General features: G+C 49.6%; 1 protein-coding gene across 3 annotated transcripts in view; it reads left to right on the forward strand.

Annotated features, from left to right (window-relative positions):
- Positions 1-14,854, forward strand: part of CSMD2 (CUB and Sushi multiple domains 2) — a 573,432-nt gene that overhangs the window by 501,686 nt on the left and 56,892 nt on the right. For all 3 annotated transcript variants that reach the window (XM_084784630.1, XM_084784631.1, XM_084784632.1), the window contains 3 exons: positions 12,213-12,293; positions 12,755-12,868; positions 14,531-14,719. In XM_084784630.1, coding sequence (XP_084640756.1) covers positions 12,213-12,293; positions 12,755-12,868; positions 14,531-14,719 — 384 coding nt within the window. The remainder of the gene's footprint in view (positions 1-12,212; positions 12,294-12,754; positions 12,869-14,530; positions 14,720-14,854) is intronic.

A 14,854-nucleotide genomic window follows, 5' to 3' on the forward strand; every position in this document is an offset into this window, starting at 1 on the left:
CAGGAGGCTCAAGTTCAAGGCCCGGATAGGCCAGAGTGAGCTTAAGGCCAGCGCTGGTGTGTCTATAGGATGAGACCATGTCTCAAAGTAAAAGGTGAGCAAAGGCTTGGGCTAGCTCAGTGGTGGTGCGCACAAGGCCCTGTGTTTGAGCTCCACAAAAGCGGGGATGGGGGTGGGGTAGCAAGGAGATGGCTCCAAAGTCAAAGCGCTCACCACCACAAGCCAGAATACTGGAGTTGGATTTCCCAAACCTAGGTAAAAAGCCAGGTGTCATGGTACACATCTGTGATCCCAGCATTCCTAGGGGAAATAGAAGCTCACAAATAGGCCAGCTTGTTCTGCACAGTGGCAAACACAAGAGAGAGAGACCTTGTCTCAAGCACAAGGCGGAAAGGTGAGGAGCAATTCCTGAGAGTTGTCCTCAGATCTCTGCATGTGCAACAGCATGGCATGCCCAGGTGCTGTGCATACACAAACAGACAGGTACATGCACGCACACATGCACACACACGGAGAAAGAGAGAGAGACAGACACAGAGAGAGACAGAGACAGAGAGACAGAGACACAGACAGAGACAGACACAGACAGAGAGAACTCTGTCATTCCCACCTGCTAGGGTGACTGGGACCCAGAGGTGAGACTCTCTTCTCTCTTCCCTCTGTGGATGCCTTTCCCCCAAGCAGGGAGATCTAGGCCTTGAATTTCTTTTCAACCCCGTGTATCCATCCCCTAGAGCATTAGAAGTGCAGCCCAGGGTTCACACCTTGGCTCCGCCCCATATGAACCAGGGGGCCTTGGGCACTTTTCTTCTTTCTGGGATTTCCTGATGTCTGCTTTCAGGACTCACAAAGGGGGATAGCAGTAGGTCCGGTCACACAGGACTGCCTACAACCTTGTGTGGAAGCGCCTGGCCCCAGCAGAGGACCAGGTAATGATGACAAACGGTAGCTTCGCTGCCATCACCATTATTATTCTGTATGGTAATGACAGCCTTGTGTGACATCGCCAGGGTGCTGGGCAAACCCTGTGGTACCTGTTTGTTGTTTATAAGTCACATTGATGCATTTGGCTATGCCTAGTTCACTTTCTCGTGTTGTACAATATCGCACTGCATGAAAGTGGAGTGGTTTACCTCGTCTTGTGTGAGCGAGTGTGTGACTGACAATCAGTCAATATGAACATGGTTGTCTATTCCTCGTTACAAATGCGTGCCCCCCACCCCATCCCCACACTGTAAGGTTGCTAAGGAGTGGAAATGTATCTTACGAAGAGACTATAAGCGTGGTGTGTGCCTCTCAGCGACAAAGGACGCACCTTCTTGTCCAGCGCCCTCACAGCACTGAGTTTTTGCCAGTGACATCGAGACTGAGTCATCGAGTGACATCCCACATTTTGTGCTTCTGGTGAGCCTCCTTTCAAGCCGCCATTGACCATTCATGCTCCCTGTCCTGCAAAATGCCAACTGCCCCCCAGAGACACTGCTCCCTCCAGGGAGAGAAGACAGCAGCAGACACGTGGATCAGTAAATCCTCTATGGTTACTAGCATGGGCTGGGAAAGAGCTGGGGCGTGGCCTCATGGCAGGTGGGATGGAGGAGAACCCGATTCCTCTGGAGCCATTGTGGAGAGCTGGCGCTTTGGGACGGAAACTGACGAGTGAGGAGAGAAGGGTCTGGAGAAACAGTGCGCACCTTTCCCATCGCACAGCAGCGATTTGGTAGCTTTGTTTTCATGTAAGCATCAATAGGCAGGAAGGAGGGATACCTCAGGGAGGCTTATGAAATGGCTCTGTGACATGTTTTCAAAAAGGAGAAAATGGATTTGAATAGCAGAGAAAATGTCCTTGAAGCGGGCATAAGAATAAGCAGAATTGGGGAAGCATCTCCCGCCAGCACAGAGCCTTGATAACACGGGCTCCAGATAAAAGGTGAGACACCGAGACAAGACGGGAAGAGGGACAACGGAGACCAGGCAGCTACACCTGCCAGGGTGACAGGGATGGACAGCTACTGTGACTTCAGCCAGGGTGATGGGGTTGGGGGGAGGGAGGCCACACGGAGGGGCTGCCTGACAGAGGTAGTTGGCATCCTTGGTGATGGATGAGTGGGTGTCTGAAGGAGAGGGAACAGACACATGGTGTGAGACCCTGGGACAGATGACGAGACACCTCCGTCAGGTGCTAAGCCCAAGCAGAATGAGGAGGGTATCCAGGCAGAGGATGAGTCCAGATGGCACAGTCAGAGGCCACGTGGGTGTGGGGGATGGGTGGCAATAAAATAGGAGTGTGCGTCCACACAGTGACTCATCAGCTAGGGAAAGGACACTAGAAGACTGGCTTCTCCGAGTAGAGGAAGGCTGCCACAAAAACACAGAAAAAGCAAAGCTCAGAATGTAACCATCAGTGTTGGGGCCAAGCTGGCACGGCCACTCTGAGATCACGCTTTGCAATGTGAGAGGGTATGTGTCTGTAAGGAGGGTGTGTGTGTGTGTGTGTGTGTGTGTGTGTGTGTGTGTGTGTGTGTGCGCGCGCGCGCGCGCGCCTGTATGTGTGTGTGTGTGTGCGCGCGCATGCATGCTTAGATTCCTCAGCTCTGCCACCAAGAGGCTGTGAACAGCATCTCAGGAGCAGTAAGCTCGTCTAGCTCCAGGCCTTAGTTTCTGAATAGCATTTTCCACTGGATGGACAGGAGCTCCATAAAGAAGCAGCTGATCCCAAGGCTGGGGCCTAGGGTGCGAGACAAGGCAGAAGCATCATAGAGTTGAAAATAAGGCAATGCCTAGGGGATAGTGGAGATGGGTCAGAAAGACATAAAAATTGGCTTGAGGGGACACCTGCTGGCCATGTAGGAGATAATTTGAAAATGAAAGTCATTAATAATTGCAACAAATAGTAAGTAACCTGTCAAACGAAACAGGTAGAACTAAATTGAAAGTAGTTTAAGGATGAGATGTTTACACAGTTGCAAATCATTTCCTGGGCTGTAATTACAAAGGGGAATGGAGAAGGCTGGAGCTTGCCGCTTTAACCAAGGGGTTGCAGGAGGCATCGGAGGCGATGAGACAGCAGGGTGATGGCAGCGTCAGAAGATACTGGTCCAAGGATGCACCACCGGGCTGTACTTCAGCAGGAGGTCTCTCAAGCCTCAGTTCACCAGACGTGATCATCCAAAGTGTCAAAAGCCACGAAGGGCAATGGAAGGCTTTGGAATTGCTCCACATTAAAAAGGACGCCATGTCTCCTGTCCTGGTATTTCTGAGGCCACAGCCTTCTGCACAGGACTCTGCTGCTATTCACAGTGGACAACCCTACGGGCGTGCCCGTGAGGGAGTTTCTAGGGTGATGTTAATTGAGCTGGGAAGAATGCCCTAAATGTGGGAGATACCATTCTGTGAGCTGGGAGCCTGGACTCTCTCACACACTCTCTCTCTCTGCATCCTGACTGAAGATACAACGTGACCAGCCACCTCAGTCTCCCACTGTCATGCCTTCCACACACACCCTGCCTCACCCCACCCCACCACCACCACCCCACCCCACCCCCACCATGAAGGAATGTGCGCCCTCAAACTGTGAGCCTAAATAAAACCCTCCTTCCTCAAGTCGCTTGTGTCAACCATTTTGTCACAGCATCAAGACAAGTAACTAATACAAGCAGAGAAGCGTTCTCTCTCTGTGGTGCTGAGTGTGGGACCCGCCCGCCGTGTGTGCTGGGAAAGCTCTCCATCACAGCCCCAGCCCTGAGGAACCCGCATGTGAGGTCTGGAAGGCAGTTGTGTATCTATGCATTTCCAGGCACTCATAGCCTCCATGGTTGCACAGGAGCGTCAGCTCATCTAAGTAGACTCTGAGGCCTCCTGGTTAGAGCGCGCTGTTTTGACTATTCATGGGTATTTTTTAAATCAAATGGAATAGGGTTTGTGCTGTGTGCTCCCAACTTTAACCATAGCTTCGTTTTGGGTTTAGTTTGGTTTTAAACTCACCGTGTAGCCAAGGATGACCTTGAACCTATGTGAACCTATAGCCCTTCCCTCAATTCCCTAGTAGTGGAATTACAGGCCTGTGTCATCACCACACAGCTTTACCCCATGCTGGGATGGAACTTGAGCATTCTACCAACCAAGTCATGTCCCCGGCTCTCTCACACATCAGTGACTGCTCCAGAGTAAAACTTTTATTTACAAGAGGAGCTAAATAATAAGAATTAAGATTGAAGAAACGCAGCTTAACTGGGCAGCAGGATCGGAACAGGGCAGAGCCACACTGTGGAGAAGGGGCTGGGGGGCGGGGAAGGAGGGCAGAACTGAAAAACGGCTGCATGGCAGAGGAGGATGCGGGCTCCTCTGTGATGGAGCTGAGCCACAGGAGACCCCGTGGACAGTGAGCCAGCATGCAAAAAGAAAAACGGGTGGAACAGAAGTAAATGAACCCCTCTAAGATGAGGCAAAGGCTGTGTGTGGAGAATCGGAGCGCAGACTGGATACCTGGGTGTGGGGAGGGGGGGGATGAGGTGAAGGAGGAGGGGGGCAGGGGAAGCCTAACAGTGTTTTCAAGTGATAAGGTACTAGGAGCCGGGGTGAGAATGTTACCTTCAAAGGAACCAAAACCAGGCAGCTCTCAGAAGAGTTTTTGGCATTAAATGGAAGAAAATAAATGGAGAGAGAGAGAGTATGGTGTGTGTGTGTGTGTGTGTGTATTAGGGATGCATGGGCAAGTGTCTTCGTGCAAGTGTGCACACAGATTAGAGGGAAGTACCGGGTGTCCTCCTCTATCAGTCCCCACGTATTTGTTTGAGACAGGGGCTTCCCTTGAACCCGGAGCTCGTGTTTTTGTGGCTAGGCTAGTAGCCAACAGGCCCCAGCGATCTTCCTGCCTGTCCCGCTCCGTGCTTACCGGCATGCACAAGACCAGGCCCAGATGGCTAGGCTGGGTGCTGGGATCCAAACTCTGATCCTCGCCCCCCGCACAGCAAGCCCTCTTCACCACTGAGCCATCTCTCCCGCCCCAAAGAGGACAGACTGTAGGTCAGTGGTTCTCAACCTGTGGGTCGCGACCCCCTTCATGGGGGTTGCCTATCCTGCATAGCAGCTATGTTTACATTATGGTTCACAGCAGTAGCAATATTAGTTATGAAGTAGCAATAAAGTAATTTCATGGTTGGGGGGGTCACCACAACGTGAGGAACTGTAGTAGAAGGTCACAACATTAGGAAGGTTGAGAACCACTGCTGTAGACAAGACGGAGGGGGAAAGCTTTCTTCACGGGGTCAGTGGACGGAGTTGTTCTTTGCAGGGACTCAGAATCTTATTGTCTCAGTCTAAATTGTCACCCAAGGAGACATGAACCAGGAATCGAAAAGATAAATAAAAGAGAAGAGCAAGTGGAAGCACTAAGCAAAGGGCTTTGCCCAGGTAACGATTGGCATGCTTTCTGCACAACAGAGTGCAGGCGGGCCAGTGATGCTTCAGTGTCATCAGCCATCTTTCTGTTAGTGAGCATCCCCATAGTCGGAAGAAGTTATTGCCTGTGGGGGATGGAATCGGTAGGAATCATTCACCTGTTGACTTGAATGGTTAGAGAAGTAAAGGCCTTTTTTATTTTTAACTTTGTTTTGTTTTGTTTGTTTGTTTTGTAGTTGTTGTTGTTGTTGTTTGCAGCTACCAATTTTTAAACCCAGCATAGCACTTCCAAATCACTACAAGCGAGGAGACACGAACAGTCCCGAATAGAAAGTCAAAAGCAAAGCAGACCATTTAGGAGCAAAGATACAGAAAACACAGAATAAGAGGAAGCGGTAGATAAAAACCAGTCATTCTTCAACATGCAAGTTTATTCAAGGCCAGTTCCCCGACTATAAAAATACTCTGAGATATGACTAAATAAATAGCCAATGTCTTAACCATCTGAAAATAAAAGGATGTTGCTGCTTGGGAGGCTGAAATGGGAAAATTGTAAACCCAAGGCCAGCCTGGGCCACATAGTATAACCTTGTGTCAAAAATAAATAAGCAATCAGTGACATATTGAGCAAGCACAAGAACAACAATAGCAATACAAAAATAGAATTCAAAGCAAAAAAAAAAAAATGAAATAGAAAAAAGTGAATTACCTTATATTAGGGAATGTGTATACTTTCCCCCTGTGACAATCGGGCAATTCAGAGGCCACTGAATGTACGCTTCTCTTTGTGGAACTGTCACTCACGACCGTCCCCCTCCAGAACGGTTCCATCATTCGTCAAGCCTCCCCTCTCCCACCCTTCTGTTTGCAGTCTCCGAGTCTGACTGTTCTTTGGACCTCAGACATGGGACCATACAGGACACATCCTTTTGTGACTGGCTTGTTTCACACGGCTGCACAGGGCCTTCGAGGTCCGTGGATGCTGTCCTGTGTCAGGATCTCCATGATGTACACGTAACGCACGTCCCGTTATCTCTTAATCTGATGATGAACATGAAGAGCCTGGGAACTGAGAAATAGGAAGATCCTGTGCGGGGAGGGGAAAACACTGAGGCACAGAGGAGCTCCTCCTCGGATCCTAACGGCCCTCTGGCTCCTTGCCCTCCACCTTTGTGCAAAAGATGTGCATTTAAGGACGGTCTTTGAAATGTACTTCAAACAGATGAATTAGGAATAATCTAAGTGTAAAATCATAGATGAGGTGCACTAATTGTGTGTATACACACATTTTTATTTGTACCCATGATGCAGACACTACATATCATTCATGCAGGATATAATCCACTGATTTAAAGCCAGATTTATTTTGCATTGTTCAGTGGAATAAAAGGCAGGGCACTGCCAGGTCTCAAATGCTGGCAGGAGGCAGTCAGTCCAGGCGCCTCCCTACACTAGGCCACTATCCTTGTAAGACTCTTGAGAAAGCGATATGATCATAAGGAACAGTGGCAGAAGGGGCCATCTGAGTCGTACCTGAGACTGCACCCCAAACTCACAATCAGAGCCACAGCAGCTGGCCCGATGCGTGCGAATGAACCCGGTGATCCATGTTTTTGCTTTGAAATACCTTAAGTCAAAGACCAATCCCTGAGGATGAACTTACCTGGAAAGACACGTGGAAGAGCAGGACAGACAGCTGGTGCATGGGTGGCAACAGGCCTGAAGCAATGGCCCCTCCACCCACCAGCCACCACCCTAACATGTACTAGGGCCTTGCTAAGCCGTAGCAGTGCCTCACCCTAATGACCCGAGCAATGGACCCCACACCAACCCGCCGCCATGATGATGTGTGCTAGGCCTGACAAGCCGTAGCAGTGTGTCCCCCCAAAAAGAAAGGGGCAAGGCAAAAACAAAAGGAAAAAGTCTGTCTTGAGTGTCCTCCTCACCTTGAAGTATGTCCTGAGATCATGGCAGCCATGGTGAGGCAGCTTCAGTTGGGGGTAAAAAAAACTTGTTAACCTGAATCTGTACTCAAAATGGCTGAGGCTCTATATGCTTAGAGAAGGAATTTCAGGAACGTTTTGTTTTGCTGGTTGGTTTGGTTTTTTTTTTAAAGACAGGATCTCACTCTGTAGCCCTGGCTGGCCTGTAGCTTTTTATATGTGAACCGCCTGCCTCTGCTTCTCAAGTTCTGGGATCAAATGTGTGCGCCACAACCACCACGTGTGACAGCTTTGTTTATTTGTTTGTCTGTCAGCTGGTTGTTTTGGGTTAGTGATTTGTTTGTGGGTTTTTATTTCGGGCACTTTTGTCGGTTGCTTGCCAGTTTTCCACAAACTTTCTATGCGGAACAAAAATATGTAATTTTTAAAAAGGCAACATGATGAGAAATCTCCCTGACAACCACAAAACACAAACTCCGAAAGCTGTGTTCAGGGCAGATTTCTGCGTATTGATTTTATTTTTCTAGAAAACTTGGTCACGCCTTAGAAGTTTCAAAGGCAAGCATGAGACCCAGAAGAGATCGATATTTTCTTAACTGTTACAGAAAAATGACAGCTGACTAAATAAGATTTTCATATCTCTAGAAATTGAAAAATGACATGAATAAAATGAAACAAATGGCAAACTACGTGCATAGAATTAACAAGCCAAGGTCAACCTTGAATATTCAGAGAGTCCTTCAGTTTCCTAAGAAAAGGAGGGACAAATGACATGACTGGACAGTTGAAGAGAGAAATGCAAATTACTCACATGCAAAAAATGTATTACCATATGAAAAATTGAAAGTAGTCAAGGGTTGCTGAGGAGCTGACCCAGTGAGTAAAATGCTCTCTGCTCAAGACTGAGGATCTGACTTCAGATCCCCAGTGCCCTGGTAAAAGCTGAGGGTGGTGACATTTGCTTGTATCCCTGGCACTGGTGGATGGGGACATAGAGACGGGCAGATTTCTAGAGCTTCCAATCAGTAAGCTCCAGATACACACACACACACACACACACACACACACACACACACACACACACATGCACACACACATATGCACACACATATACGTACATGCACATAGTCACTTGCATGGACCAGTACACACACACACACACACACACACACACACATACACACACATATGCACACACACATATGCACACACATATATGTACACGCACACAGTCACTTGCATGGACCAGTACACACACACACACACACACACACACACACACACACACATACACACACTGCCACAAAATAAAAGGAAAGGAACTACTGTGTGTTTGTCAAGCCAACCGATGGCTCTGCCCGCAGTGGGTTGTACATTCCAGAGGAGCAAGAACTTTGCTGGTTCTTGCACCTTCAGCAGCCACACAGGTCTGAGCTGGGTCAACCCCGGCAGGTAATCTCGGTGGACTGCCTGAAAGGAGAAATATGTCACCCTGCATCATGGCAGTTGTCATCTGCTCACAGTGAGTCACACCACTCCTAACCAGAAAAATAAGAAGCATGCCTCAAGGATAGACATGGTTCTGGCTTTTGTCAAATCACACTTGGATACCTCAAGAGGGCCTCTTGAGTGCTGGGACACTCAAAGTGTCTCTTTCCTTGTGGCACTTGTGAGCCAACACCTCTGTCTGAAAATGTAAGGTTAGATTCCCCAACGTAATACAACATTTTATGTAAAACTAGACAAAGACCGAGTTTCCAATTACCTTCCGTCCTCTGGTAAAATGTCAGATCCCAAGGGAGCATTTAGAAGACAGATCTGATTGCATGATGGGGACTGTGTTTGGGATGCTGTGGTCTCAGGAAGGTGTCGCCCTGTCCCAAAACATATGCCCCTTGTGACTTCCACATAGATCCCCAACACTGCAAAGTCTTACACCGCACACTGAATGTCTGAGACACCAGGTCTATCAGTGTGCCAAGTCATTCCGACAGCCATGTTAATTATAGGTGATCATGAACTGATGTTTTATAGTACCCAGCTCCTATCATAATGGCTCGCTGCACACACATGCATATTTGCCTTGTGTTTTAACTTCCTTTTGGACTTTGATGCCCAACTCAGTAGAATCGTTTCCCTCTTTATTTTTTAAATTTACAATTTAGTCACATTACATTGAGATTGTTACCCCCTTGCTAGTCCCCTCTCATACCCACCCGCCCTCCCTCTTCTGCCCTCTTCCCCTCCCCTGGTCCTCTGACGGGGCAGGGAAGGGAGGGGCTCCTCCCCTACCATCTCACCATAGCCTATCAAGTCACACCAAGATAACCCGCATCCCCTCCCTCCGAGGGCTGGCAAGGCTGCCAGGCCAAGAGGAAGTGATCGCATTGCAGGCACCAGAGTTCATGCCAGAGGCCGTCCCCGCCCCCACACCTCCGCGTGGAGTGGAGCTGTCCAGGGCTACATCTGAACAGGGGGTCTCCGTTCTCTGCATGCACTGTCCTTGGTTGGCGCTTCAGTTTGTGCAGATCGGCGGGCGGGCGTGGTCTCCTTGTGGCGCTCCTCTCCCTCCTCAAGTACTGAGGAAAAGGTCTAAATCAGTGCTAATATCCAGGAAAGGTTCCTGACATTTGACAAGGATTGCCTGCACACTTTTTAAAGGTTACGTACTTTAATTATTTCTAGTTTAAGAGAATCAGCAAAAGGAAAAGAAGGAAGTTTGTTGTCGTTGTTGTTGTTGTTTTTAATTCACTGTAAAAGATACAGCGAAGCAGGCCGGGCGGTGGTGGCGCATGCCTTTGATCCCAGCACTTGGGAGGCAGAGGCAGGAGGATCGCTGTGAGTTCAAGGCCAGCCTGGTCTACAAAGTGAGTCCAGGACAGCCAAGGCTACACGGAGAAACCTTGTCTTGAAAAACCAAAAAAAGAAAAAAAGAAAAAGAAAAAGAAAAAGAAAAAAGAAAAGATACAGTGAAGCCAGGCATGGTGGCGCACAGCTGGAATCCCAGCACTAGGGAGGTGGAGACAGGAGGAAGGGTCAGAAGTTCAAGGTTATTCCCCGCCACTGTCTGAGATCAGTGTGGGACACATGGGACTTTGCCTAAATAGAGAAATCCAGACACATGTGATGTACATGGATAAATAATCTTGTCACAATTTTGAATGGGAAAAGCTAAGAAACTCAATGATTAATGCCAGGGCATCTGGAATAAAATTTTAGTAAATGCATGTGATTAGACTTCACGAAGTCATTTCAGTCTCATTCTTGAAGAAATTTTATTGCATGGGAAATCGCTTCTGATGTAATAGCGGCTGGCAAGGCGCAACACAAGGAGCATACCAGACGATGCAGATCTGGTCAGACACAACCCTTAACTATGCAGAGAGCAAATACACAGAGAATTCATGGCGCATGGTTAACAGCAGCTTCGTCTGAAAAGACAGTGGATACATTTAATTTTCTTCCTACTGTTTCCATAGAAAAGCCCCTGGGGTTTTTTTTTTAAATGACATTATACATTAAAAAAAAAAAAACAACATAGCTGGGGATGTGGAGTTTTGGGAAACAATCGTCGCTGTGGCAGCAGTAACAGGATCGATAGCACTCAGCCTCCAGGCAGGTAATAAATACCGTTAGAATTCCACACTGACCATTCCACACCCAGGCGCCAACCAGCCTCCGCCTGAAGGGCTAGACGCCAGTGTAGAGGATCCACTGAGGTCAGCTGTGTTTGGACAAAGGTCAGAAGAGAAGACACAACAGTGTGGGGGAGGCTGGGCTGTGGCCAGTGGGAAGACCTGGGCTTGGGAGCAACTGGACCTGGCTTTAAGTCCTCCCAGCACCATGGATTTCCTGCAGGACACCCGCTCGCTCACAGGCGAAACATACCGCAGGGTCTAGCCACTGGGACACTTAGGACGCTAGTCTGCAGAAGTGCCTCTGCGTGGAGGATGTCCTCAGCCCGTGCTCCTCCTCCCCTACCCCACCTCCCAGGCCAGTGACATCACTGAACGCCTCTTAGCCCCTGGCAGGTGCGAATACTGCTGTTTTGATATGACAGCTATTGAGATAGTTTCAGGTAAACGGGCCCTTCGATAACTCCAGCCTGAGGGAACGGCTAATCTAAAATAAAACAAGGCTTTGCTACGAGGAGCAAATGACTTGGAGGCACTGGATAAGAAACAAGGACACAACCCGAAGCCATAGCCTGTTTGAGCTGGGCAGCTGAGCAGGCAGCAGACACAGAGGTACCTTTGTTCTGATGCTTGTGGAAGTCTGAGGACCCAATCTGCAGTAGCTAAGGTTCCTCCCTGGCTCCTACGTCTCTTAAAGCAAGTGCACATTAGAGTGACCACATCTTCAAGTGGCAGGTCTGCCCTGTAACACTTCATGGCTGGTGTTGAAGCATGCCTCTTGGGTTTCATACCAAGACCCGACGACTGAAGATAAGCCAAATAGCCTGTGGCTGAACGGGCCCTGTGTAGCGATAAACACTCAACAATACACATCCCTTGTGTGAATGGTTGAGGGGTGCAGCTCAGTTGGTACATGCCTCGCCTACCATATTCAGAGCCCTAGATCGGTCATCAGCACCAAGTCAACTAGACGTGGTGGTGGTGGTGGCGGCGGAGGTGAGCACCGATAATCTTGGCACTTGGGAGGCTGAGGCAGGAGGATCAAGTGTTCAAGACCGTCCTTGGCCACATGGTCAGCTCAAGGAAGCCTGGGATACATCATAAGACCTTATGTCAGTTCAACGAAAATAAAGACATGTCTTCTGTGGGAATGCGTGAGGTCGGAGTTGGTCAGGACCTGGCCCAAGACCCAGGAGTGACCCTTTGCACCTGACCTGTGTCTTTTCTGTCCTTTTAGCTTATCCACTCACCAAGTGCCCTCCTCCGACCATCCTCCCCAATGCTGAAGTGGTCACAGAGAATGAAGAATTCAACATAGGTACCACTGCCGAATGGCGGGGATCACAAGCCAGGGTGGCAAAGAGGGCCCAGGAAGCCATGGGGATCGGGCGATGGCTCCATCCATGCAGAGGGAAACAGAGGCCCAGACCACAGGGGTGGCGGCAGTGTTTCTCTCAGCTGAATTTGCTCTGAAAAATGCAAACCCTTTTCCTTGCCTCAGCCCCAGAAGGAAGAGCTGGAGTGCTGTGGCTTCCCTCCGCTATACAAAAGCTTGAAGATGATAGCCCAGAATTTCTTAGATATGAACTACCCAGAAGGCTTAGCTGGGGAAGGGAAGCAGTTGTCTGCGTCACGGGGCCAGCATGGAGCTGGTTCCTGAAGCATGACCCAGCGCTGGTTACCTTCCTCTGGGAAGTGGGTTTGAGGGCCTTAGGATGCCAGCCCTTCAGGACCAGACTGCTCCAGGGGACACTCACTCATGCTCATCTCTCCTGGCAGGTGACATCGTCCGCTACAGGTGCCTCCCAGGCTTTACCTTAGTAGGGAGTGAAATCCTGACCTGCAAGCTGGGAACCTACCTGCAGTTTGAAGGCCCACCCCCAATATGTGAAGGTAATCACACTAGACAGCCCCTTCCCCCCAACAGAACCCTGGTTCTGCTCTTCTTCCCGTCCCCACCTCTCAGCTCACTTCCTGCCGGCTGAGAAGAGGTCACTGGGTCAGTGGTGTCTGATGAACAAGTGAGTGAAGGCAGTGAGTGAGAGCCCTTGGCAGGGGCCCCTCCCAGTCTGAGCTGTAGGCTATGAAAGGGCCCGGCCCTCCCTTGTTCCTTAACTGGGCGTTCTCGAGTTGTGTACTGAGTGTTAGCATGAGAAAGTTCTAGAATGTCACCCTGCTACTGGGGAGGCAAGTCTACACAGCGTCGTGTGTGTGTGTGTGTGTGTGTGTGTGTGTGTGTGTGTGTGTGTGTGTTTGTGTGTGTGTGTGTCCCTATAACCCCAGACCTCAGCTGCCCTACATCCCAATGCAGTGCTTCAGCTGGTTACCCCAACTCAGACCAGAACTGGTCCTTCCCCATCCCTAAGCACCCAAGGCCGCACAGAGCTCCTAACTGCCCTGCAAACTGAGGACAGTGGTTGAACTTGGGCCGTGGGCTATTGTGAGGTGTGGGACGGCGGATGGCTCTGAGCTCGGGAAGATGGCATCTGACCCACTCCGACTGCTGTGAGGTTGGAAAACTTGCACAGCTACCAAGGGCCCTAAAGAAACTGATGCAGTCCTCGACACCTTGCCTTGGCTTGGTCCCCAGCCCAAGCAAATGGAAGCAAATTATCCAGAAATGTGCTCTATGCAGACTATTATGGCATGTCCATGTGCTCCAGGACAGAGCACGTCCCCAGTGCTGGGGTGTGCAGAACTCCCCTGTACCAGCCTCTAACCCCGCCCCCCTTTGTGGTGAGTTTTAATTCTCCTCCTGCTGCTGCAGCTGCTGCTGCTGCTGTTCCTCCTCTTCTTCTTCCTCCTCCTCTTCCTCCTCCTCCTCCTCCTCCTGCTCCTCCTTCTTCTTTTTAGAGGTCTGCACTGACTTCCTTAGGGCAACATTCTTCTCTTTTAGCCACCCTAGTGCTGCAGCCAAATCCTGCTGATCTTCCTGCTCCCGATGTAGGTGCCATGTTACCATGACCATCTCTGTGGTGTATTGAGACACTATGTTGCACTCTGCATGCGTGGTTTGATATAATGAAGTATAATGCTTTCTGTGATAGGCCATCCTGGGAGGTAGGGAAAAGTCATCACACTGAAAGGGAATAATTTATTCGGGGGGGGGGGAGCACACAGGTAAGTTAGTGGTATAGAGTTGGATTCTAAATCCAGATGTGATTGACCCACCATCTGTTGCTTTATTCTGCGCTCTTGTATCTTTGTATGAACTAAACCCATTTTGTAGAGTGTCTCTTGGGGCGTGGGTGTCCTTACCGTTGTCTATATGTATGTTTCAACCCCATCTGCCTCAAATCAAGATAACAGCACTTATAATCAAGCTGGGAAATGACTTCAACCAACTGGTCTGCTGTGAGTCCCAGCAACTTTGTCTTGTTGACATGCGACCTGAAGTTACTTCCTGTCCTGGGGCAGCAGGGTGGTGGATGTAAGAGCTTCTTTAAATACCCCAATCCTAGCTTTGCAGGGATAGTTCTAGTCCACAGACAAGCTAATACCCTAGCCTGTTCTCTCTCCGCACCGTGTACACAGTATCTCTTTTCTTTCTCCCAGTGCACTGCCCAACCAACGAGCTTCTGACAGACTCCACTGGTGTGATCCTTAGCCAGAGCTACCCCGGAAGCTACCCACAGTTCCAGACCTGCTCCTGGCTGGTGAGGGTGGAGCCAGAGTACAATATCTCCATCACGGTGGAGTACTTCCTCAGCGAGAAGCAGTATGACGAGTTTGAGATTTTTGACGGTGAGCCCCTCACAGGCCATGTGGTTCTCCGCTACGCAAGGCACCAGCTTTCCCCCGGAGCCCCGTGGGGGATCTGATCTGTGTTTTCTTATCACAGCTTGCTGGAGGCGCCACCATAGTGTCTACCTCTACCAT

Source organism: Acomys minous (genome assembly GCF_964271855.1).
Source record: "Acomys minous genome assembly, chromosome: 6".
Lineage (NCBI taxonomy): Eukaryota > Metazoa > Chordata > Mammalia > Rodentia > Muridae > Acomys > Acomys minous.